This window comes from Colletes gigas, unplaced genomic scaffold (genome assembly GCF_013123115.1).
Source record: "Colletes gigas isolate AHSC1104 unplaced genomic scaffold, ASM1312311v1 Colletes_gigas_Sc00011, whole genome shotgun sequence".
Classification (NCBI taxonomy): Eukaryota; Metazoa; Arthropoda; class Insecta; order Hymenoptera; family Colletidae; genus Colletes; species Colletes gigas.
Genome location: NW_025106640.1, coordinates 1,669,438 through 1,696,114, shown reverse-complemented (window position 1 = coordinate 1,696,114; position 26,677 = coordinate 1,669,438). Strand labels below are relative to the sequence as shown.

Here is a 26,677-nt window from a genome sequence, read left to right as displayed (position 1 = left end):
AAAAAATATATTGATCTCGTCTTATTAATAAAAAGTAATTTTCAGAAGCGTTGACTATTAGTTTGTATTAAATATTGCAATATTTATTTTCAAAAGTAGGATATGAATTATTATCATAGATATTTCTTATCTTACAATCAATTTCCATTACATAATACATAACTTAAAATATATAATTCGGTTTATAATACTCGCTAAGTTACTACAGATTTGTCGTTCGATAGTTTATGACATATCAAGCAAGTAAAATTTCCCAGATATTGATTTGGATCTTTTAAATAATTAGTGGTCATTTGCAGGTAATATCATACACAAGATTTCCGTAGGTATAGAATTTCATAATGTTATCATTAAAATTAAAATTTGTGGAAGGGGGGGAAGTCCTGATTTCCTTGCTAGTCTCTTCTAAAATTTAAGGCAATACCGTCATCAGGGGTCACTCTGTGTAACTAGAAGTCCTATTAGATATACATAGGTTGTTCTAGCATAGACTGAATCAGTATTTGTACAGCATCCTAGTAGATATTTTGTACAATTTATTATAGTAATATTGCACATTTTAAGGATAGCTTTTGTTTAAAGCAAGTGAACCTTCTAATTTAATAAAAAAATCAGGCCAATACTTTTCATAATATATTTAATTATAATTATTTTTGTATAACGATTCATGATTCATGATATGATTGTAAAAGATCAATTGCTTACGCCTTACCGACTACGATAACAAAATTTTTTAACATAACAGCCAAAGATCTTGCTACGACTATAGGTTCGCTAGAAAAGAAATCAGGATCCGTTGTGAAATATACAGAAAAGTGGCACAATCCCACCCCAGATGACGGTATACGAATTCACAACGCTACACCTCTCGAAAAGATAACGATCGATACACGTGTCCGCGTTAACGTTCAACCGACGGCGATCCAACCGAACCTGGAGCGATCCCGTGACTGAAAAATGAAACATCGTTGACTCTCCATTCTTACCTATAATACTGATAGCTCCGAACGAAACCGAAAATTCCGAGTACGGATCGATAACCGCGCCGCTTCTTCTCGGAAAACCGTCTGTCGCCACCGCGTTACGAGCTAAACAAAATCGTTCCATCGGAGTTCGTCGCGGGCGCATCGACCAGCGCGCCATCTTTAATACTTAGCAACTACACGTAACCTAAACTCGTCTAGCGGTATAAATAAAACATAGAAGACGAAAAAAATCTCAGAGAAAGAAGAAGTAAGAAGTGTGACTGGATTGAATCTCTGGCTGCCGACTATCGAGCAACAGACTAGACGAACCGTTAAATCCCTTAGCGCTGGCCATTCGTCTTGTTCGTTTCTCTTGGTTCCTCTTTCTCTCTCGTTACTTTTTATTCTTTTTTTTTTTTCTGGCACAGCCTTGTTCCTCCTGCTCCGTGGGATCGTGCTGTCCCTCCTTTGGGATCTTCCCTCGTCGCGCGGACGAACGCAATTACCTCGTGGCTGTCGAGATCAAAGGAGGGCGCAGACCCGAACGACGCGTCCAGGGTCACCCCGGATTATCGACGTCACTCGTTTTACGTCGAGTGACGTCTCCCAGCTTTGTCCTGAGCTTGTTCCCGTGTCCCGGTCATCGGCTCGTTTCAGAACGACATTCCTCGAATACTCTCGGGCGTGGATGCGCACAGGTGTAGTGTGCTCTCCATGGACTAGCTCAGTTTAATCGGCCGTAGTACGGTCTGTCGGGGATTCGGGGAGGAATATTGGGTACGGGACGCCTATAACACAGACAGTGATTAAATAGTCGGTGACGTCGATTGGGCGTCAAGGACGCGGCGATCTAGCGTATCGAACGAAATAAAGTAGCGATGAAACTCGTGAAACCCGCGATCGTTTCGCCCTTCGAACACGAATGTTTCTTTAACACGTTCGCTACCATGCGACAACTATTGTACAGAGATCGTAGGCTGTACCATCTATGGTCATGGTTAATCGAATTGTCATTACTGGCTAAAAGTAAGTCACATCTACGAGTACATAGAATCGAAACATTTGGATACAGTTGTGAGTATTCGACAATTTACGCTCCTTGCACAATACGTGGGATGAGATGATCATCACAAAGGGAACCTACAATACCTTCGGAGATTTTTATATTTTTAAGGATGAATTTAGGGAATATTTACAGTTATTTTTAAGCGAAATAGATCCAAAACATTATGTCGAATTCTTTGAAAAATTGTAAGAGATTTACATACACTAATTTTTGTTTGTAAACACCTATGATTTTTATTATTAAAACTACTTAGTCGAAATGAGGTCATGTTTAGCCTAACTGATCAAAAACATCAGACCAGTCCAGTGATGATATTCCGAGTCGACTGAGCGAAGGTCGTTCGCGCTGAGTAAACATAAACAATGGTGGCTACGATTACGTCACTAGAATTCGCGGTAAAACTTTTTTTTGAAAGCAGGAATTACTGCATCGACTATAACGCATCTTTTAGAATGTTCAGTCGACCCAATTGAAATACAATTCAATTTGTTTATAGTCGCAAGCATGCACTACATTAAATAACAGTTCTACTGATATAGTGCGACCTGCAGCGGATGGTTTTCAACTTATTGGTGGTAGCGAACGTATTAAATAAAACTGCAATTAAGAACTTCATTTGATATGTAAATATCATCCAATGTATGTATAAGCGTATCTGCAGAGTTGACCTTCGCCGATGTAAGGTCACTGAAGTTTAATTACGAAGAAAAATACGTACATATACTTAATGCAAATATTAAGTTTGATGGCATTTTATATTTCACGCAAATTATCAAAATGTTTGTGGAATTTAATAATTTTGCGTCGCGATTCAACCCGTGTGACCTTGAACTCACGGGTCATCGACTCTTCATAAAAGCCATTATTAAAAGATAAACAAGAAAATATGTTATTTCGTATGAAAACAAGTCGGTGACCTTGAAACTTTCACTCGGAGATAGAAATGTATTTTTCTATCTCCGAAGATAAACTAATTAATTAGGTGACCCAAATAATGCCAGGAAAAGATTACCCGACCATAATCGTCACATTTCGTATTCGAAGGGCTAAATAAAAATATGATTGTCAGACATCCAGTTAAATTTTTCTTCGATGTTTAAAACAATTACGAGAATTCGATTAATCGTAACTTGCACGAAGTGACTGATAAAAAGTAAATCGCACGAATTTAACCGGACGCCCAGATATACTATTTACTATACTAAGTAATGATGTGCTAATGAATTCGCATAAAATGGAATATCTTTTCTATGATGTAAAACTGATAATGAAAAGATAGTAACATTGTCAAGTACGCGTTAGAACGTGAAATACGAGCAAATGATCGACACAAATAATAATAGAAACGATGTATGATATAAATGTGTGATGTGAGATACATAAATAGATACACTTATATAAACGAATAAACAATACAATTAAAGCAACACGGATGGTATGATGATCTGCCAAGGAAAGTCAACAGATTTGCACAGCATGCTCAAGCAGTAGCGAAAACGCATGCAAAAATGATCGTACATATATAAAGACGCTCGAACTTCGCTCGTTAACCTTTTCGTTCGCTGTTGAATTAATTTCTCTATTTATTTTGCAATCATTACTCTCACGAACGTACGGAAAAATTAAATGAAAGTAAAAAATCTTATCGAATTATCGTTAAAAGCTGAAATTGTTTATACGTTAAATGTTTCCTTTAGCTCGAGCAGATAAAAGGTTAAACTCCCAAGCGAATCCGGCTTGAATTCCGCGAATCTCGAACGTCTTTTTTCAGTGCACATAAATATAATGAGTTTTATTAGTATTACTTCACAAGTAAAATCCTGGATGCGTTAGGAGGAAATATTAAACGCCAGCACTGAGGGGGGGATCGATCAAAGAAAAATCAAGAACGCGAATACGCATTTCAGCGTTTGGGGAAACCTTGATTTCCCACATTCTCGACGAACGAAAACAAACCATTATCACACGCAAAACTTTCACAAAAATTAAGAGGCGTTAATAATTAACGAGTAAATATATAGTCTCGAGAATGTACAAAAATGTTTTTCCAAATTGTATTTATTTAGATTTTCTATAGCTCGATATGTGATATTATATTTAGACCTTAACTTTAGGTTTTTGTTTGGAACTTGACAAATTTAATAACAATAAACAAAGTAAATAATGGCCACGAACAAATACATTTTGGAGAAACAATTGTCTAACGGAGGAAAAAATATTCTCTAAATTTCTGGAACAAACGAAGAAAAAGAAGAAGAGAAAGAAGAAGATGAAACAAAAAAGTATTCAGAGACAACGGATATAGATAACAGAACCCGTCCCACTAGTTTCAGCGAACTCCCCAGCGGAAATGCGTTTCCGGTCATCGGGCATCTACAGGCTTTCTCTCGATTTCTCATTCTTTTATATATAGATATATATATATATATAGATGTATATATATATATTTATAATCTATAACATGTTATTCCCTATATACACATTTATATTGCAGGAAAACGGTGTGTGTATATCGCGCGCGCTGTACCCGCGCGATTTACAACGTGTGTGAGTCGCGTGAGGTGCACAATCCGAAAGAAATACGCTAAGTAACCCCTTCAATGCGCCCCCTTGCTCCGATACGGGCAAATTTTGTACAACAATACACGGCGGATGAATTAACCATTCGATCGGCGAAGAATACAACGAGCGCCTCCTCCGTTCTTCGTCGGACGTAGAAAAAAATTTCTATAAAAATCAGTGATAACGGGTATAAAAATTATCACGAAGACGCTACGCGCTATTAAAAACTATCCAGGAAGCTGCGTAATCTCGCGAGACTGTGGATTTTTCGTCGATGTTATTATATATCCGTGTCCGTTTATCCAAGGGTTCACCATTGATGTCGCATCGGGTTACTTAGTTCGACCGCGACTGGCCACCGTCGTCGTTCCGACAACTCGCGAAAATAATCGTGGCGCTAGTCGCGGTTTCCGTCGAAGATCGACTTATTACATACTCCTGCTCGTTTTCGTTCGCCTATCCGTACCACCGTCAAATCCTTTCGCCGACAATTACGTGCATCGTTTCGTGTACATGAAGATCACGCTTATGCTTCGCGCTACACGGTGTGTGTAAAGCTTTGTCAACTAGAACTTCGCTATAGTTAAGGCTCTTAGATGGAAGCATGTATAATAATCCGTGGCGTGAAAGGATGCGTCACGGGGTCACGTGGTTTCCCTTCGTCGGTCACGGTTTCGCGCTATTTTCTTTTCTCTTCCTCTCTCTATTGCGCAAACAAAGACCCGGAAGAAACGGAATCGATTACGAGAACGATCGTCGAATGTATCGAGAGAAATGAAATATTCGAATGCAATAAACGAGAAAACGATTCACGTTTAAACGTATCACGGTTCCTTAGGAAAGTAAAGATTACACGCTAGGTTACAATTATCGAGTACTTAACCTCTTCGAGGATACTGGCACACATGTGTACGCTTCGTTTTCTAGTTACTTTAAATACTGCAACATGGAAGTAAACCACTAAAATTAGGAATTAATATTTTCGTATTCAACCGAACGTTACATGCTTAATTTTAAGGCAAGCAAATGTTCATCGTAACTCTTAACAAGCAATGTATTATTGTAATTTCGTTATCTATATTTAAATAGGAAAATAGAACTTCGCTAATTGTAAAATAGTGTCTAAACAACTATACAGAATTATACGTACAATATAAATAATGTATTTTTAAAACGTTTTAGTACTTTTTTACACCGTTGAAGAATTAATAAGGTCACTATTGTTTTCCCCCACGATAAATCACTAGGCACTAGACCACTATGAAACACGTAATTTATAATCTATAAGTAATACTGTTAAAACTGTTCCTCAACTAATTTATTTAAAAAAAAACAATAATTATATTAATTATGAAGATGGGAGAAATTCTATAAAAAATTATTCGATAATAAAATGCTTGGTAGGACTCGCGACGAATGCTCGTTCGCAATTAAACTGTCCAACAATATAACGCGGCAAGATTGGCATAAATATACGTGGATAAATATCAGTTCGTATTTTTGCTAATTCTAAATAAAATATAACACGCCCCTAAAGAGGTTAAGACGTCCAAATAAATCAGTCTGTCACAAACGCGCGCACATTCGCTTCTCTGTTCCACGGTTAAATGCTAGGTACGATAACAATATTATTCTAGTGTTCACACGGTGATTAATTACTATATCCTTTGCATCCATCTGTTAGTAGTGTCTAGTACTGTTAACGACGACGTCGCTAGACATCGCCAACGCTAGTTTCATCGGATCTAGTCCTGAAAGTCGAGAGTTTGTTCTCGAAGACCCTTTATTTTAGGCTCGATACACGCGAGGAGTATCGTTACAGATCGCACAATACACGAAGTACAAATAAACAATTATACGAAGGCTTTTTTTCGAACGAAAGATCGGTTAATTGACGGTGCGAGTATAAAGAAACATCGATCGGAAATCGCGAAGGCTGTCGAAGGCGTCGCGATTCGCCGCCATCGTAGTTCCTTCACTTATCGTCTTTCGTTGTAACGTTTGTAACAAAGATTCCACCCAGCCAGTATCGTTTACGATAAAAATAATTTATCTCTTGAAACAAACTAGAACGTTTGGTGCAAATCAGCCCTTGGTACAGTATTGCCTGAGAAGTTGTCGCGAAGTTATCCCCACCACATATTGACGTCATCAAGCGATGATGACTGAACTAATGAGTCACTAAAGCAATGGCGGACCAACTTTTCTGATCGAGTACGATCGAGCACGTAATTATTAATTATGAAATTTCAACAACACGATACGATAACATCATTTAAAAATACGATTCTTATTTGAATATTTCGAACAATGTACTTTTTTTCAATAAGTATATCCGGCAGCATTTACATTTGTTAACGAGATAGATCGGAAACAATGAAAATATAAACACTATCCGTGCAATTAGTATGTTGCAACTTCGTAGAGGCCAAATATTAAGCAGCTTATACCTAGGAAACAACGTCAGCCTCAAGAAGTCAATGGAAGATAAAGAATACATACATCAAATAAACTGAACATTATTTTAAATTCGGATGTATCGTTTCAATTAGCCTGAAAAAATATTACTTTATTTGGTCCAGCAAGTTGTGCACTGCTGCGCTAAAGTAAGAAAAATACCATTTATAATCTTTATAATCTTTGCTTCATCATTATAAAATTGCTTCGATCGGATAGATGAGATTCATGCGATAAAAATGATACCAAACACGATCATATTTTAATTATTCAGAGCTAGACGACTAATATTCAACAACCGAATATTAAATATATCCGGCGAGACTAATTTCACAATGCCTGAGAAGTTGTCACAGCTCGGTCCCGAACCTGCGACAATCTCTCAGACAATACTAGATTTTCCTGAATAAAGGCTTGCACAATTTCGGGAGGGTGGAACCCTCAGTATATCGGCGACGAACATCAAAGTATCTGGGATACACTAAATAATGATCATTTTTCCGCGAACGTATCTACTTGATATGCCCAATTGTCGAAACGTTATATAGCTATCATATTTCTATCGTCTCGTTCGACGATTAACAAGAACGAACTGTTTCAAAGAAACGATACTAAGAGTGTAACTCGAAAATAAAATGTCTCATAATCTACCGAACATGGATTCCATTACACGCCACTGAAACGCGTAACGTTACCATTTAATCCTATACAGTATATAATATAATGATGTCGTTAATTATAATAATCATATCGTAATCTTAATTATCTCTGTAATTTCAACGTACGATCTACTTAATTCTGCCATTACAGTGCACAAAATGATTAGTACGTGTGTATCTATACGTATTCGTATATCTATATACGCAGATATATAGATAGCTCTGTACAGTAACATTACAATAATACCACTTATGGCTCTGCTCGTGAGTCTTCCTCCGATATCTCTAAACCTTCGTTTTGGTGTTTCTCATCGAATGCAACACACACCGCGATACATATCGTACAGAACAATTGGTACGTATCGATTCGACTGTTATCCAGAGAGTAATCTAAGTCACGAGCTGTGTGGGGTGTTCCGTGTGAATAATCGATCAAGCGAATTGTATCGAAAAAGGTACGTTCCTCGACCGGCATCGTGCAACAAACTATCAAACAACAAGCGGACATTGTACGGCCCACGAAGTCGCGTATCTCGCTAAAATTTATCATAAAACAAATTCATGTTAAATCGAACAACAGTACCGAGTCTCGTTAGGCCCTTTAAACTATCGAAGAGGATCATCTGAATTTCGAGAATCGCACGATCGCCTTCCGAGTGGAACAAAGGCAGTCTTTCGTGGTCCTTCCTGTTCTTTTTTTTCTCTCTCTCTCGATAAAACCGAACACGAAGGGCGCAGTGACACGAGAAAAGCGAGCCCGTCGTTGTCGATGCTCTCGTAAAAATCGTTATCTACCCAGGTAGACCTTCGACGTTCTGCTGTAACGAAAAATAATATTTTCTTTTCTGTAATTGCACTTCGATCGCTACTCTCGATATTCCGCGCGTCACTGTGTAGAGCCATTCGAAGAATCGAACTCGCCACTAGACGTGAATGCTCGTTTACAAGCTCTCGATTGCCGACTGTCGAACCGCGGGGGACCATTACACGTGAATGTTCACGCGTGAACGCGCGACATTTTTTTTTTTAGGGAAACTTGCGCGAGTGAAACGGAGCAACGTCAAATCACATAAACGCGAACCCATCTGTGGAATCTCTTTAACCATACGCGAAAGCAAATTGAAAAAAATAATGAAAAGATGAATAATGTTCAAATATATTACATATCTTTTGGGTTCGAATATCCAGAAATAGAATTATCTTTTATAATTTTCGTAACAACATTTCATAATTTCATTATTTCTGTTTTACAGGAACCCACGGGTAATGCGCCGCTCTTTGTGATTCTCGCGACGAAAGCCGGCGCGTTCTTTCGTTTACACGATTATTTTATTTGTACTTTTAAGTAGCACATATATAGAACAATATTCTTTCTAATTGCATTAAGCTATTATATTATAAGCTTTGCTTGTTTCAATATGTTACACAATATTTCTAGCCATAATCCATATGGCAGTTCGTCCGTAATATGAAAATAAGGTTATTTGGAGCACTATCACAAATAACGTGTTACTTCATCCCGTGATTGCTTCGTTTCTGGAATACAATTATTCCGTTTCGCAAAAACAATTTTGATAGTTAATATTTGTGTTCGAGATAATGGAACAAGTAAACACCGACAGTTCGTACGCAAATATTTAAACTGTACGTGTATATTATTCCGAGATTATAATTCGGTGTAGAGAAATGTTCAGAATTAACTCTCACGTAGCCAAACGATAATTGCAACTTCATTTATTAAACCACGAATTTATTATCGGTACGCTTTTTTTAAATTATAAAAGCAATGCAACGATTTCGCAATTTGACAAATAATATTATTTTTTCGAATAAATATCTGTCGTTTTAATTCAATGTGGAATTGTTAAATTTGTGCTTAAAATGACTCAAATTCCGCAGAAGGGTCAACTGTATTATATAGGATATATTACATCAAAATCTTTTTAATTACGAGATATGTGTAATTTTGGGATTCTCAAACTTTTATACATCGATAACCACGAAGTAAAAAGAAATTAACGTAATAAAAAAAAAACAAATTTAGTCTCCGCAAAAGATTTTAGAGAATTTTTGTAAAATGGAAAAAATTGTACAATAATTTCAGTTAATCCCACAGGCAGTTAGAAGAAATATCAAGTACTCCGTCCCCCTCAAAGTTCCCTTACAATAATCTTATCCAAAATTATATCTATGTACATTTATATTTATATACCCATATATAAATATATATGTAAATTATATATAATTCAAAATATTCGTAATATTATACATTTATATATAATTATGAATTATATATAAATATTACGACATTATCGTACAGTAAAAGTGTTTTCCGGATCATCGAAGATGCTACGCAAAATTCGAAGCACGTTGCTTCGCGAGACGCGCATGCGTCTGATTACAAGAACGTGTTACACATCGTTATATTCCTCCTTATATACACGTACAATGTAACTAAATTGCCAAGCACGGTCGAGGAGCCTAGGAAACAACAAGTTCCTCCGTAATACAATAAAAAGCTCCTGAACGCCCGACGCGTGATATACATCCATTATACATTGTTAACGATATACGATTACTGTTATATCAATTAATTCTGATCCGGTATCAGTTAGTGTCAGTTTAGACCTATTCAGAGATAGATTAGAGTAGAGGGTAGAGTAGAGAGAGAGAAGAGAGTGTATTGGATTCGCGGCTCAGGATTTTCATGCAAAATCCTCGAAGCATTTCTACGCTATATCACATCCTATGTCTGAGCACGTTGTTTTTTCTTTTTTTTGTAGTTAATATTTCATAGGGATCAGCTATGCGTGTATGTATATATGTATATCCTCGTACGGTATTTAATATTAACGGCTAAGATGGAACTAAATACGGTGAACATCTTAAGAGGTAGAGAAACAGTGACTGTATTTTACGATACTTAAAATTATTCGGTATTAACACAGTTTTGTCGCCGATTCGAAGATCGATCAATACACGACGAAACGAACGTTCGACGATCTTTTCGACTTTTTTTTTTTTCCCAACAGCATGACATTTTTGTTTTATGTTTTTTATTTTTAATATTTTTAGTGTTTTTTTTTTCCTTTTCTTTTTTGTTTGCCCCTTGCTCGTCGCGAGCGAGACGGAAACAGAATTTGGAAACGAATATCTTTACGCAATCGATGAATTCACCGTGACTAATTGTAATACAAAACGTTTCACATTCGCAACGGAATCCCGTCTAATCGAAACTACCTTTGATCACATTATAGGGTTCTGGTAGACTTTCCAGGATAGATTCACTGGATACAATTATATTGAAGATATATAACTCTTGTCTTTACACATCTACGAGCTTCTAGCGCCCTCTGCTTTACAGCGTCGAGAGCGAAACAGAGTTAAAAATTTCTATATACCTTTTTCCTTTATACATTAGACTCGGAAATTTCTTGTACCCCTCTGTACTATCCGATCGGATAAATCTCATTGTACAATTACACAATGCACGCCCGTTAACTCTGCTGTTCGTAAAAGTATATTTCTTTTCTTTTTTTTCTTTTTTCTTTTAAACGGTTAATCTTTTCACGGAGGAGGGGGGGTTAGAATAATATACACGGAATACCACGAAGCAAGTTACACGTGTTACAAATATACAGAGATACTCCTTTAATCGTATTTTCTACATAGCATTACGCAACAACGCAACGCACACGTATCGCGTGCTCTTATTTCTGTATATATGTTATGTGCACGTAATATTCATAATGATATACACTCTTCGAAGGCATCAACGCTGTTAATTCAATTTCTCGGACCATGCAAGAGAGAGAGGGAGAGAGCGTGATAAAGAGAGCAAAGAAAGAAACATAGCGGTTACGCGGAAGAAATTTGTTATCGGAAACTCTATCGAGAAAAACAGTAAGGACATCGAATTAGTGTTCATTCTCAACCCTGAACAGTCTACCAATCTACTTGCGCAACTTAAATAAGAGTACCCGTCGTAATGGTGGTTAAGGGTAAAGACTCCGTTATAGAAAATTATGGACAGCAAGTCTATTTACTTGATCTTGAATGCATCCATCAGCTCGTTCACAGCGGCGTTAGCAGCGGCTTGCGTCGCGGCTTGCGTCACCCTCTGCTGTAGACCACCCCCACGACTAAACATACACCACGGACACTCGGATTTTACCATAAATCACACTTGTTTTTTTGTTTGCAATGCCTTAATAGTATACTATACAATAATCCCCGCTTGTATGTCATCAAAATCCGCTGGTTTGCATACATTCGGGTTACGTGCCGCTTCTCATCGCATACATCGACCTATCTTTTATCCTGAAACGAGGTTTGGTCTCATATTTCAAGTTCGGCGCACGAGTCTCGCATTACATACGGTCGACGATCGAAACTTCGAAGCGAAAATATTAACATTTCTTTATTATATTTTCATGAATATGTTGCCAACTGTTTGGCGAGAAAAACGACTCCAAACATAACCTCGTTTTCGATTGTTTTTAATTTCATGTAATCATCATTAATCATGTAATTAAAAATGAACCAGATAAGATCGTGTCTGAATTCACTTTCATCCGGGAAAATCACTATTTTTATGAAAATATAGTGAAAAATGTACAAATTTGTATTTTAACAGTAATAGCGGCGGGGCTGTAATTGTTGCTTTTAAGCGAGTGACATACAAACAGGGTTTACTGTATACCTCGATTGATATAAATTCGACCTATATTGTAATGTACAGTATGTCCAGTTCCAATGTGCAACACGCAACTGTTTCCCAAATGTTCGAAGTTTAAAAAAGATAGTTTCAATCAATCTTGCCTGTACTTTCGCCTTTGTAAAACGATCACACTAATAAATAAATTATATTTACCACACGTTATGTACCACAAAATATTTGTACAATTTTAAACTAAAATCTAAGAACGAGGGCATTTCTCAAACGAGATAAGCGCTATAAATAACCTCCTTCAGGATACTGGCGCATACGTGTACATTTAGAGTTCAACTTATTTTAAAGTAAAATAATATCACAAGATTTATATATGAGTAAATATCAATTAGAATTTTAGTTTACTTTATACAAAACAAATTACTGCTAATTACTGCTCACAGTTAATAAATTCTGATGACCAATGCATAATTAGTTGTTTCTGCAATACAAAATTTTTTTCCCAATTGTAAGCCTCACCAACAATACACACTAATTGTTCGACTAAAAATTAACCATACAGAATTTAAACACTACAATATTTTAATACAAAATAAACTGCTACACGTCGAAGACTAACGTTAATTAGTATTAAACACATCACATTAGTATTAAACACGCTGAGAGAATTTTTAATACTTCGAACTTTTCTAAATGAAACCATCTTACTTTTCAAGTGTATCATGTCGTGAAAATACCATGGTTTCACATAGAAAAATTGAAAGCGATATTGAAATCTCCACAAGTAATAATATTATATATTCCTATTTAAATCAAACAGCTTATTTTTGCACCTTCGATTGTTTGAGAAATAATTGCGTGTATATACTTAAACCGGACATACTCTACACTATAGACCGAACGTCCTAAGTATGTATCGTCTTTGAACACGTGGATCGAAAAAACGGTGAACACGTACAACGCGGAATTGTCATGTTACGATTGAATGTTGCGAACTTCCTTTAGAAGTAAATAATGTTTAAATGCAGGCACCGACATATTTGTCCCTAGTTAACGATTGACAAACAGTTTCAAATTGATGTCAATACAGTTCAACGAATTAATAATACAGGAACAAAGCAACGGTATTAGAAGGTTTAAAAGCTTTCAGACGTAACATGTATTGCAAGACCATCGTGTATCGTATATTACATTCTCATACAATTCTTATGTTAAATATGCCTCATAAACACTTGTGATTGTATCTCATGAGCGGCTGTTTATAATTAAAATGTCATGCTGTTAGTAAGCGAATGAATACTTCTATTCACTTGCGATAAGAACCCAAGACCATCTATTTCACAACGTTTTTTAGTTGTATATACAGGCTTCATGTACAATTCCGTCGAACTAATTTACATTGAAAGAAATATATCACTCTATCTAGTTTAATTTGTTACGAATGAGCGCAATTTTGTATCTAGTGATTTTCCACTAGTACCGATTAATCGTTATCCATAGACAATTAGGATTTTAATTAGAGGTGTGCAAACGTTCATGTACGAAATCGTGTAAACTCCGTTAGGATGACTCGGAAAAATGAGCACAAAAGCTTCGGAATCTTGTTAAAGGGCAAAACACGATCGAAATAATGAGAAATGATTTCTTGGTCATTCTTACGAAATAATTGGACCTCTCGAAAACAAATGCGGGCCATTGGTACGGATCAGATGCGTAGCGGATGAAGATATAAGTTGCTCAAAATCATTCGGAGCTCTTTTCGGTCACTAATTAATGCAAACGCTACAAATTACACACCCCTAATTAACAGTGATCTCATAATCTGTAATATATGCAGACAGAACATGTAGCATTAGGAAATTGTATTTCGTGTAAAATGTACACTGACTAGATGCAATCGATATATGTATATATATATGTATTGATTAGTAGCGAATAGGCGAGTTAGTGCGAAGACTTATTGTCGGCGCCTGCAATAGAAAGTGAAGTTAGCACCAAAGCCCCAATCACACAAAGCTTATATGGAGAAGCAACTGCAAATTTCCATTTTGAATACTCTCAGCGAAGATTAAATCAAAAAGGACCTTCACCTCGTTACAAAGACACAGGACTATCTTGACACAAACTGGCAGAACGTTGTTGTGCAAAAATTTCTTACGTGTAAAACTTGACAATTGAAAGATACTTGACGGTACAGAGTGCTTCGAACTATGCATCTCTTTAAACGTTTTTCTGTACTGAACTCCACAAGGTAGATTCGTTGTTAAATTATACGTGACTGTGTTTTTGTTGTACTTACGATGGTATTAGAGGAGGAGGTAGGCCAGGCGTAGCACGCGACGGTGGTGGTCCACCGGGTCCAGGTCGGTTAGGAATGGCCGGTGCTGGCCGGGCGCCAGTCGGAACCGGCGGCGGTGCTCGAGAACTAGAAAGAGGTGGTGGCTGTGTCACTCCACGTCTTGGCCCACCAGGTGATGGTGGTGATAACCTGTAACAGATTCGTTGCAACATTAATAAAGAGTTCACGTAATATATTAAGACACCAGACTTAAGACTGTAACAGGTTTCAAACATCAATATTGTTTTCAAATCATAATCGATGTACACTGATAATAAGAAGAAATGTTTTATACATATAAGTAGATCATTGCAAATAATATGTAGATATGTAAATCGAATATTTCTTTTGTTTCAATCAAGTTCTCGAGAATTGATAAGGAAATAAGAGGCGGGCGTAACTTACCGCTAATGTAGTAAATAATGATTATAAGAAAGAAATTTTACTGATCTCGAAGTGCTCCTTATAGCCAAGTTCAACTGTATTTTAATCGCGAATACTTTTGTATCATATTCTAATAAATAAGTAAATAGACACGTACACGTAAGCATAAAGTAAATTGCAGGAGGCTCATTTCAAAATAAAAATACAAAGCACACGACGTGTATATGCAGATTAAAAAAAAAAAATTAAATTCTTTCAATTGAGATAAGAAAAAAAGAAGAAGAAGGAAATAGGTAATTAGTAGAAACATAGTGGCTCTTACCCAAGACTGTTTCAACGGTGTTCAAGTGTATGTGGCAAAAGCAGGCAGTACAAGATTGAAAGATACCGAATTAGTTAAATGCATAAGCGACAATGAAAATAATAACATAATTGTTACCTTGGATTTTCGCCAGATGCCAACCAATCATTTTTCACTGGCGGCGGCACGGGAGTGGAAACTGTTGCCATCGAGACGTCTCCAATGATACGAAGCGCCTCCTTGCACGCGTGATACATACGCAACATTTCTTCACGTTTTTGTGCTTCCTCGGGCGATTCCTCCATCATCGAAGCCTGCAACATACATCGAATAATTTATTAGTAAACTAAACAACACAGGTAGATTGCAAAACGAACTCAAAATCTATTTTAAATTTCTCTAAATTGTTACCTGATCACTGCTTGCATAGAGATGCGCTAACAGCTCTCCATTGATGAAGTCCTTTGCATTATTAATGATCAAATGCATAATTGACTTTGGAACCAGATCGCGAGTAGTTTTTGTAACAATCTTCATGTATGAATCAACTAAATTCCTAATGGTTTCCACTTGACGCTCCAGTTGAGGATCCATTGATGACTGAGCCTCTGATCCACCCTATAAATAAGTGATTCACAAGTTTTACATATTAATGGTTACAACAATAAAAGTTAAAATTGTATATTTACAGTTTGTTGTGATACGTAAAAATATTTAAAAAAAATACACTTGCAATAATTTAAGTGTTATTGATATTACGTTCAAATAGAAACGCTGCGAGAAAAATTATAATATTTTTATAAACAGCACATTCGTATTTTAGTGGCGTTATTGTACTCGTAATTAAAAAGCAGAGTCGGGTGGAGGTGTCCTATATTTGTGTGAGTGTCCAGTATTTTGTATGTCTACAAGATCCTACGATCGTACAAACCTCGTATCCTTCCTTTAGTCGATTAGAGGCAAGAAGCATTCATTGCAATGCAAAAATTTAATTAATTCTTTACGAAATCAATAAACAGACACAAATTGTGCAATTCATATTCGTGTTACAACATGATACCATTAAAATAAATGAAAGTGACTTTGCAAATACACACGAGTTGCATCGTATTTTCTAATCAGTTTTCTAACAATTATTGGCCGCTTAGTAAAAAGCAAAAAAATTTACTATAGATTTTGGAGTTAGCTCTTTTCATTATAAAGCGTCTAATTATGGAAATAAATTTAAAATATCACACAAAAATCTTTTCAACTATGATGTTCTGTAAAAATATCACACCACCACACGTTTAAGAATATATAAGCAAAAAATTTTGATTTTCTCGTTTCAACTCACCCGCTGCTTATCCTATAATAAATCAAAATAATCTTTTCTAAACATAATAAAAGGTATTACAATTTATAATGATCATCTCGAGCTTCTACAGATATAAATAAATAAATAACTTTTATTCCTGAACGAAAAGAAACGCAATACGTTTGTACATTTTAATTGAGTTCATTTGATCATTGAATATTCTGCAATGTTTCCTGAAGTACAATAGCTATTTGAATATACAGAGTGCGTCACGTAATGGGGACAATTGTGCCTTCTGTCTCATTGAAACGTAAACGTTTTATTTAATACTGTATGGTAATAACATAAATAGATACAATGAATTAAAAAACATTTGTATGTAACAGCACCGAGTCATACCACATCTCAATAGCATGATGCATTCTGTATACGTCATACATTTACTTTTGTAATAATATTGAGGAATCTTACCTCTCCTTCTCCATTGGTTTGCTCCGTTGATTTCTCAGGGTATACTCCAGCTCTGAGGAAAGAGGCCTTCCAGGAGTCAACGTCATCCTGTGTTTCACAACTCAATTCAAGCTGTTTGTAATCCTTATAAACATTTCTGCCCTCTGGATTAAACAAAGCGAACAAATGTCGCCGAGACATGAAGCCTTGTTCCAAATCGCGCAATTTCAATCCATCTAAAGGTAGCATGTACTTCTTTTCGCGTTCCTGAAGAAAAGAATAACAAAACGCGATTAGTATCGGTATATTACCAGTCATAATAATAATATAATTTCATGCATGCTAATTAAAAAAAATTTACTGTGTTTATTAGTTAAACAACCTAATTAGGTTTTGGTTTTTTTTTTTAAAGTTTTGTAGATGTTATATAGAATAATATCCAATATTATAGTAAAGTATTTTCTAAAATATTGCAGACGCGTTAATTTGATTGGTTGTGAAAACTAATAAACAAACTAAATGTTAGTATTGATGTTATAATTAAAATCTTATAATAATTGTAATTATAATTACTTCTTCGTCTTTGAACCATGAAATACTCTCTGATGTTAAGACAAACCAATAATCTCTGGAACCACCTTTCATTATACCAAGATTATGAATGCACATGTACCCTTTACGAATAACTTGATTGCCTAATGTGTGGCGGCCGGATTTAACAGCATTTTCTGAAGACTGTTGTGCACTGTAACACAAGGAATAATGTATAATGAAATGCCAAATAGAAGAAAATATTTTAATACCCATGTATAAAAATTCATTATAACAACTTGCCACAAAAACTTGTTAGTTTATTGTATAAAAAGATCTAGCAGGGTAAAAACCTAGCAACTGTTCATTAACTTACACAAACGTTCACACAATTTCAAATTTAATTTGCCGCTAAATAAACTGTGAATTATATTAAATAATTAAAATTTTCAAAAAACATGTGCACTTACAATATAAAAATCATCAAAAACGAAACATGACAAAAGAATAACAATGTATACAGGATAATCACATGGGCAATATATATATATTTTTTTTTTATTTTATAATTGATCATAATAAAACTGACAGAATTTCAAAAAAATGTAATTTTACCTTTTAAATTGTTTTTAATTGATATATATGAAAACTATGACATACAGCCACACAAATTCCATGCATATACTCTTTCATACAGCATTAAATGTCACATTTGTATATTTCTGGATGTGCACATCATTTGTAACATGAAAATACACACAATATCATTACTACTTAATCAACACTGCGGTAATTTAGGAAATCATAATGCATAAAAAACTGCATAAGCGCATGTTACATTCATTATGGAAGAAAGTCAGAAAATGGTGAAAAATTTGATAGTGCTGTATGAAATATACAATTTGGAGCATTTACGAATGATCGAAGCAATGAATGGTTCATTTGGTAGTATATTTGTTTTGTGCAAATATATACAAAAAAATTAAAATAATTAAATTTCTCATAAATTATGACCATGTTCTACACTATGTAAAATAAGTATAAAAAATGTAGCCAAAGAAAAGTGAATGTCAATTTATACGTAATAGTGTGTAATGTTTGGCAAGATTTCTGTTCATTTTCATTAATTATATTTCCATTTTTCTCGATATACGTTAATTATAAAGGACAGTATTTATAAGATTATTAATTGCAGATATACACACGTATGAACACAATTTTCACAATTGCACTATATAAAAAACTAATTATTAATAAAACGTTAAACAACGAAGAATGGATTTTGATTTATTTTTTAAGGAAATCAAAATTTACTAAAGTAATATCGTCTTATATTTTTTTTTGCTGTATGGAATATAAAAATGAATTGGAAATCACTATGTTATGGATTATATTTATAAAAAAAAAAAAAGAAGAAAAAAAAAGAGGATAAAACCGAATGCTAGAGAAAGTAAAAATAAAAAGTAAGCTTATATAAAAAAAATAATGAAGAGCGTGAAAATGGAAAAGGAAGAAAAATGTAGTGTAAATCTTTGTTCCAATGTACTTTATAATTCTTACCTTGCATTATGGCTACTGGCTGCCGCGCTGCCGATATAATTAAATTATTTCTTTAATTGTGAAGTATTAAGAATTAATGAATGGAAACAAATGTCAGGAGATGTGTATATGCTATGTTATTGAAGGAAAGACATACATATGTTAAATTTCTATAACATAGAATTTTAATCAGGGCAGTATTAATAACGTATATACATCACGAGAGTTAATCATATTGAAGACTAATTAGCCAACAATTAGGGATATTAATTAATATTAAGTATGTCTTGCCTTTAATGATATAAAAGGTTGTGTTACAGCAGAAGTTATAATACTATGATATTTTGATTCAATTATTCTTAATTGTACAATAACATAAGACATAATATACAAATGTTTTTTTAGGATTCGCGCGTTATGTTTCAAGAAATGAAAAGTCAAGGTAATATATATTACTATAGAGATGAAATGAAAATTAAATTAAACCTACGAGAAATGTTCACGATATCTCATTTCCAAATTGCTTTTTTTTTGCATTTTATTTGATAATTTAAATTTGGAAAATAAATCATGTTTTAAATACGTAAAATAGAAAAATTGAACGAAAATTATGTTCGTTATATAGAAATAAAGAATTAAGATATAGAAGTATATATACTTATTGCAAAGAGGAAACATGTGAGATACAATTTAATATGGCTATGTATATATATATACATACATACATACATATATATATATAGATAGATATGACACAGAGTGTCATACAAGTATACACGAAGTAGACAGAACAGCAGTAAATTCTACTATTGATTAATGATACAAAAAACGTGTACCTTAGCCTTGAAGGACAAAATGGACTAACAATATTTGCTAGTTTTAAAGCTTGCTATGTGAACTGACTTTAGCAAAGCATGCACGTTTGAAATACACCGTATGAACCCGATTACGAGCATCATATCAACACAATTAAGCGTGTAGTATTAAAAGTGATTTGAATTACGATGTAAAACTTTATTATAATTTTTTCTCATTATTTTTATCATTGTTTGACTCAGGAAAATACGGTATAATCATGTATCATATATGGATATATATTTATTATAAACTCAAATATATATCGGCATATACAATACAATTTGCATCAAAAAAAAGAAAAAAATTTAGCAAGCAGGCTAATGTTACTAACTGTATATGTAATCTGTGAGTTTTTTTTTTTTTAAGTATCATTTTCTTTTTGACTTTAGGAAATCTAATGTAAGATTTCTCAACAGAAACCCATGTTTTAAATAAATATTGTGTTCATATTAGTAAAGCATATTATCATCATGTGAGCTATACTATGTGTTGAATTTACATTTGTCATGCAATATATTCATTGCTGCAAGTCAGAGAATTTCTTCCGGAGATTTTAACGCCCTACAGAGTAATCGACCAGAAGTAGAACAACAAATTATCTCAAATGTTAAAGGTACAAAACAATACTGGAAAAAAGTTACACGAACAAAAGTCATTTTTACTCAGATTCATAGAAATCGTCAATATTTTCTCAAATGGAAAATTAAATCTGTTAGAATTGAAAGAACGTTTTCCTTTCCAATCTTCAAGAAAGAAAAGTATTTTAATTAGGCCTAGAACACCAAACTCTGAAGTCCAGTAGTCCCCCAGTCTATTTTCTCATATTCACATCTTTCATACAGAGTAACATTTGAGTTCCTACATCTACTAGGGGAAAATGTTCGTTGTACCAACATTCGGGATGATACCACATATTACGAAAAGCTTTTGGTTTGAATCTGGCGATTTCTTTTCAATTAACTCAGAAACGAAGAGATTAGAAAATTTTATAAAGCGTTTAATATTTATGAAAACGCTTCTTTGTTAAAATAAAGTGTTGTTCGATAAGTATTGTGACGTATTTGTCCTGGCGAATCTAACCTCGAATTGATATTAACGACCGTCTGATGTAATCAATTAATTAAAAACAATTTTATAGAGATATAATGTATTTATACTTTTTATATATACGCGCGCATTAAGCATTAATTGAGCTAAAGAATTAATAATGAAGGGTAGCTATATGTACGTTCTGTTTCTGGTGGACTCCCTTGCATAATCATACAATTTTTTATTACTTTTGTCTCGCATTAAAAAGATCCGTATAAACGTAACTGGCGATCAATACTCATATGAAATTTTATTGTTAGATATCACGAAAAAATAGTACCATTACTTTGAATACTTTAAAGATCAACGACACATTTTTCAAACAAGGTTCCCAACATTGGTGGATACGAATACATTAAAAACTATAGCTGCAGTCATGAATGTAAAAGAACAACATATAGCGCTAAATGTGCGATCTTCAAAAATAAAATTTGTCTATCATATTGTTTACTCTCTTGATTTTGCTGAGTAACTACAAAAAACATATAATTTAACATATAAATAACTTACTTGGCAAAACCAATGAAATCTTCGTGATTTGTATTCATATAAGCCAGTTCACAATCAACCAAAAGTACCAACTGCTCCTTGCACATCTGTTCTCGTTGCCTAATGTGAGTGGTTATGATACGTTCCGTTTCTTCTCTCAATCTAGGATAACGCGACATCTGCGGCAGAAAGTGAACAACTCCGTTAAATATACGGATCGTTTAAAATTTCACGGACAAGTAATAAATTTACTTACCCTGTCCGTGCAAATGCGTACAACGTTACTGAGTTCCTGCACAACTAAGTCTACACATTTTAGACTGGGTTCTTTGAGTCTATTGATTTGTTTCTTGACTATTGCCTCGAAGGCCATGTCGGGAGTAAACAGCCCAACCCTGATACCTATGACATTACACGGGTGTCAATAATATTTTTAAACTGAAACGGGTATCGATGTATTTTTATATACGCGTACGTAAACAAGTTTTGTTTATTAAACTTTCCGATCAATGATTTGGGTCATCTTCGATATAATACTATATTTTAGAATAAAAGTGTAAAAATAGTAGCAGTGATTTACCATGAATGTTCCTAATGGCGAAAGCAATCTCTCTTCTCAATTCTTTTTCATCAAATTCCATTTTAACTATTTCGAATGGGAAACGTTCGTGGAATAATCTGTTTATTTTAGCGCCTCCGCTGAGTTCATTTGTATTGATTTGCGCGGATCCGGAGCCTTCTATAGTCCTTTCAAAATCTGACTGGAGCTGCTGTATCATCCTTAAAAATAGTTTTCTTTCAATCGACGTGTAGACGATCATTCGATAATAATATCAATTATATGGGCAGAGAGTCGCAACATTTAACATTACGGAATTATAAATTGAATTTATAATTCACTCGTATGTTAAAACTCCCATCGTTAGTGAAAACAATTGTTAATTTCCACTCTTTAGTAGATTAAATGAAAATATACAGTGCATTAAAATTGTCATGCAAATGATACACACATTGTTAAAAAAAAACAATGAGATAAATATAATACCTACATATACATTTGACATGATCTGAAAAATAAGAAAATGCTCTAAAATGTCAAGACCCTCCACCCATAATGTGCTTTAAAAGAAAACTATAAAAGGTAAGTTTAGTTGGTAAAAATTATATTTATAAATACATTACAAAATGCGAGACATAAAATTTGTTATATGTATATGCATTCGCTATTTGTAATTTTCTTCCCGTTTATAAGTGTAAAGTTTTATTAAAATTATATTAAATTAAACAATCAAAATATTAAAGAAATATTAAAGAAATTCTAATTATAATAAAATTCATCACATATGTTAAATTACATTCATAGAAATACTTACTGTAACATAGCTTTTGTTTTTATGGCGGGATCATCGGGTCTAAAATGTTTGTATTGGTCAACATCCTTTTCCAATGTAAGCAACTGTTTTTGTAATCTGTCCCTCAATGCTGGCAAAGTGTCCCTAATATGATTCGTCAATTGTTGGTTCAAAACTCGTTGCAAATACGGCGTTCCTAATCTCTCAGCTAGATGCCGATAAGATGGATGGCTAATTACATAAAACAACGTCATATATATTTTGTTAAATCATTCGAAAGGAATCATTGAGACTTGACCCCTTCGGAATTGAGAGACTTTAATGCCGGGTTCACATTGGCATAAGCTACAACAATGTCTTGAATATTGGCCGATCTTTGAGACCGAAAGAGAGATCAATGCTGAAACTGACGTCTTCGCCATAATTATATATGCGCGCTAAGTTTGACGCAATTTCGAGGGGGCAAGCCTCAACGTTCCCTTGCAAGTTAACAATTATTCTTTATTAACGATTTATACCTTAGGAAGAATTTTCTTTCGGCGGCTAAAGCATTTTTTATATCTTTTCGACCTTCTATATCTTTCTGACTTCTGTTAACGACACCAATGTAACCTCGCCTCAGAGGTAGCAATTTATTTTCCAAAATATCTCTTGCGTCGGTACCATCATCCATAAGATCCAATTTTGTAATAACGCCAATAGTACGCACACCTTAAACAGTTTATAATGCAAAAATATCTGTATACTGTTATTCCTCGAAAATCCCGAAACTTTCGGGAACCCGACCATCGGGTTCACGAACGCTTCTACTTATATTAAATTTGAAATATGATTAATAATATACCTTCAGGATCAACTTCTTTAGCAAGTTTGAGAGCATCGCTATTTGCTAAATCAGTGTTTGCTGGAGTTACCGCCAATATAAGACAATTTTCTCTTTTGATGAATTGGAAAATCATGGCTTTGATTTGAGCTTCTATATCTGCTGGTTGATCTCCAATTGGTACTTTTGTGAGACCAGGCAAGTCAATCAATGTTAAATTCAGAACTGCCAATAAAAAACATCGATTAAGTATTTATTCATATATATTTATACAAAGTATGGTGATAAATATATTTACCATTAGGCGAATATACTCTCAAATTGATGGGTATGTTGGAAATACCCTTGTTACTGCCTGTTACCCTGTCTGTTTCTCCTTCAATTTCCTTCCTCACTTCATCAAAGTCCACAAACTTTTTACCCTTACAGTGTAAAAACTCAGCAGTTTCTATAATCAAGAAATAAAACATAAAATAATTTGCAAAATTTCTATAATACTTTCTTTTTTAAAGTGCATTTTCAAATAATATAACGCTGACTAAATATTTCTAATAGTTTACATTATACAATGAAACTAGCAACGGGTTCAATTTCCTACTTATCAGAAGTTCATTGTCGCAGGAAACATGATAATTTGGTAGATAATGCTTAAGAAATGCTTTATCAACTTTATGTGATAAACAATGCTTTCATAAAACATACAAAATCAAGAAAGTTTTGCATTGGATTAATATACTTTTTAGAATAAAATATCATATACTCTTGTTAAAATATATAAAAAGGATTTTATATAGTTTGACCTAGTTAGAAACCTAGCTACATTGAAAAGTTTTATTTCCAATAAAATAAATCACTGGAAGCAATTCTAACTCTGATTATTTCATACTCATACTTTAAATTTTATTTATCTGTTTATCTGTGATGACTCACCAGTTGTACTATTAATCAATTGTAAGATAAGCGGTCTTCTGGTTACAATGCCTGATCCTCTAGGTAAGAAATCCCTGAAAAAAAAAATTATCATTGATCTCATAATTATTATAATTTGAAAATATTAAGAGGATTGTTTTGCAGAATATATATTTAATTCTAACATGACAATATTCACAAAATATAAATTTAAAAATCATAATTGTTATCATAAAATAGCGCATTACTTTTATTTTAGTTACGAGTTTAATGGTTGTATTTTTTATATTCGTCTCAATTACAGAAATGAATTTATTAACATCGCCGCTAACGTAGAGTAAGTTCGGAAAGGTCATGTTAATAGAAACTAACACCATGCCCGCCTACACCGAGAACAATTAAACCAATAATCGTTGGGAAAGTACACTTCGTACAATTCAGCGAAAAGTTACCACAGTAACGAGAAAGAATAACCGTTTGACAGGTCGCAGTGTAGGCGGCCTCGCATCATAAATATATAGTTGATTTTTATGTCACGATCGATAGGGATTAAAATAGTTAACCTAAAGGGGCATAGAAAAGGGGGATAGTAAAAATTAAAATAACCGATGACGGATATTAAAACTATAACGTGGCGTAGTTCGCCACGCCTTTGGTGAAACGTCCGTGTAATTCTCCTAGCGATCGTGAATAATTCTGGGAACGTGTTAGAAGATGGGGGGAAAAAAGAAGACATCGAATTAATAGGAGACGAGATACTTACTTCCCGACAAAGTTCTCGAGAACAGAACTTTTTCCTGCGCTCTGACCACCTACCACGGCGATTTGTGGCAGATCAAGTTGCATGTGCACCCCAAGTTGTGTGAACGCATCTTGCAGCTTGTTCACGATCGGGATTAACTGTTCCATACCCACGTTTCCTGCCATTTTGTTCGAGGCTGTTTGCTCACTAACCCAAGAACACGATCGTTTTCGGTTTCACGGCTGTGTCCTGTGGGCGACACCGAGCTGCCACCACTTCCACGCACAACCGTTGAGGGTAGCTGCCAGAAGCGATCCTATCCGTTTTCGTGAAACACGCACTACCAAAATGGCCGATTTCGCGAAGGCACACGTCGGTCTACATCGAATTTCACCGCATTTTTCCAAAAACCGCGACGGCGGAATCACAAATGAAAGATGTCAGCCGCTGGCCTACTGCGAGAAAGTCACACCACGAACGTCCACGACCACTGCGTTCCCGTAAATGAGATCCAGCGTACGGACCAAGGCACGTAACGTTTCAATCGATAATCGAAGCGTGCGCATAGGTGCCTTCATTGTGACCCACTTTTCGCCGCGAGATAAAATCCATATCGTCCTCCTGCTGCTGACCTTTTTCCACTTCCCGCTGTAATTTGCTATCAAAGGAAGCTGGAACTGTACCTTTTGTCGTTTCTCGATCCTGTCTCGATTAACTTCTTCTTGTGTGTTCTCGCTGATTTTGAACATCACGCGGCAAATATTTTTACTGGCGCGGAACATTTGTAATCGTTATGAAAGTAGGCGGTGACCAATGAGAATACTACTTTCTGGTTATTACATTTGTAAAAACGATTGCCCCATTGGTTCATACTCGATCGTACACGTTTATCAGAAGGAACGAACTTTTGTACCATACCTAATTAATGTACGATTTTCTATTTCGTTGTGTATTACCTATCTTATCGTGATAATCGAAATAGGTAATACCAGTTAATGTAATTGGTCTTAGCTATGATGTATTCTTATTTCATAAGTAGGTGGAATATAAACATAAATTGTGTATACGTCGTTGAAAACATGAAATTATTTTTGTGAATATATATATTTATCTGAACTATACATTTCACAAGAAACTACCCCACATTTGCTAATCGATACGACAAATTTGTAATATATACTTCTAGAATAATTA

At 34.6% G+C, this 26,677-nt stretch overlaps 1 protein-coding gene across 3 annotated transcripts; it reads right to left on the bottom strand.

Annotated features, from left to right (window-relative positions):
* Positions 1-469: 469 nt before the first annotated feature.
* LOC122398516 (dynamin) lies at positions 470-26,223 on the bottom strand. 3 transcript variants are annotated; one of them, XM_043398451.1, is made up of 19 exons: positions 25,505-26,223; positions 24,763-24,836; positions 24,131-24,280; positions 23,854-24,057; positions 23,528-23,720; positions 23,031-23,240; positions 22,238-22,437; positions 21,914-22,059; positions 21,679-21,836; positions 19,243-19,269; positions 17,725-17,896; positions 17,173-17,418; positions 16,336-16,347; positions 15,816-16,022; positions 15,543-15,718; positions 15,426-15,431; positions 14,681-14,869; positions 11,756-11,851; positions 470-1,753 (listed from the first exon to the last, which is right to left on the bottom strand). In XM_043398451.1, the coding sequence occupies exons 1-19, from the start codon at positions 25,666-25,668 to the stop codon at positions 1,690-1,692; spliced, it is 2,694 nt and encodes an 897-aa protein (XP_043254386.1). In that variant the 5' UTR covers positions 25,669-26,223; the 3' UTR covers positions 470-1,689. The 3 variants fall into 3 exon arrangements, with proteins under 3 accessions (XP_043254386.1, XP_043254388.1, XP_043254389.1); XM_043398453.1 differs by lacking the exons at positions 15,426-15,431; positions 19,243-19,269 and having other exon boundaries at positions 25,505-26,215; XM_043398454.1 differs by lacking the exons at positions 15,426-15,431; positions 16,336-16,347; positions 19,243-19,269 and having other exon boundaries at positions 25,505-26,214.
* Between the last annotated feature and the right edge of the window lie 454 nt (positions 26,224-26,677).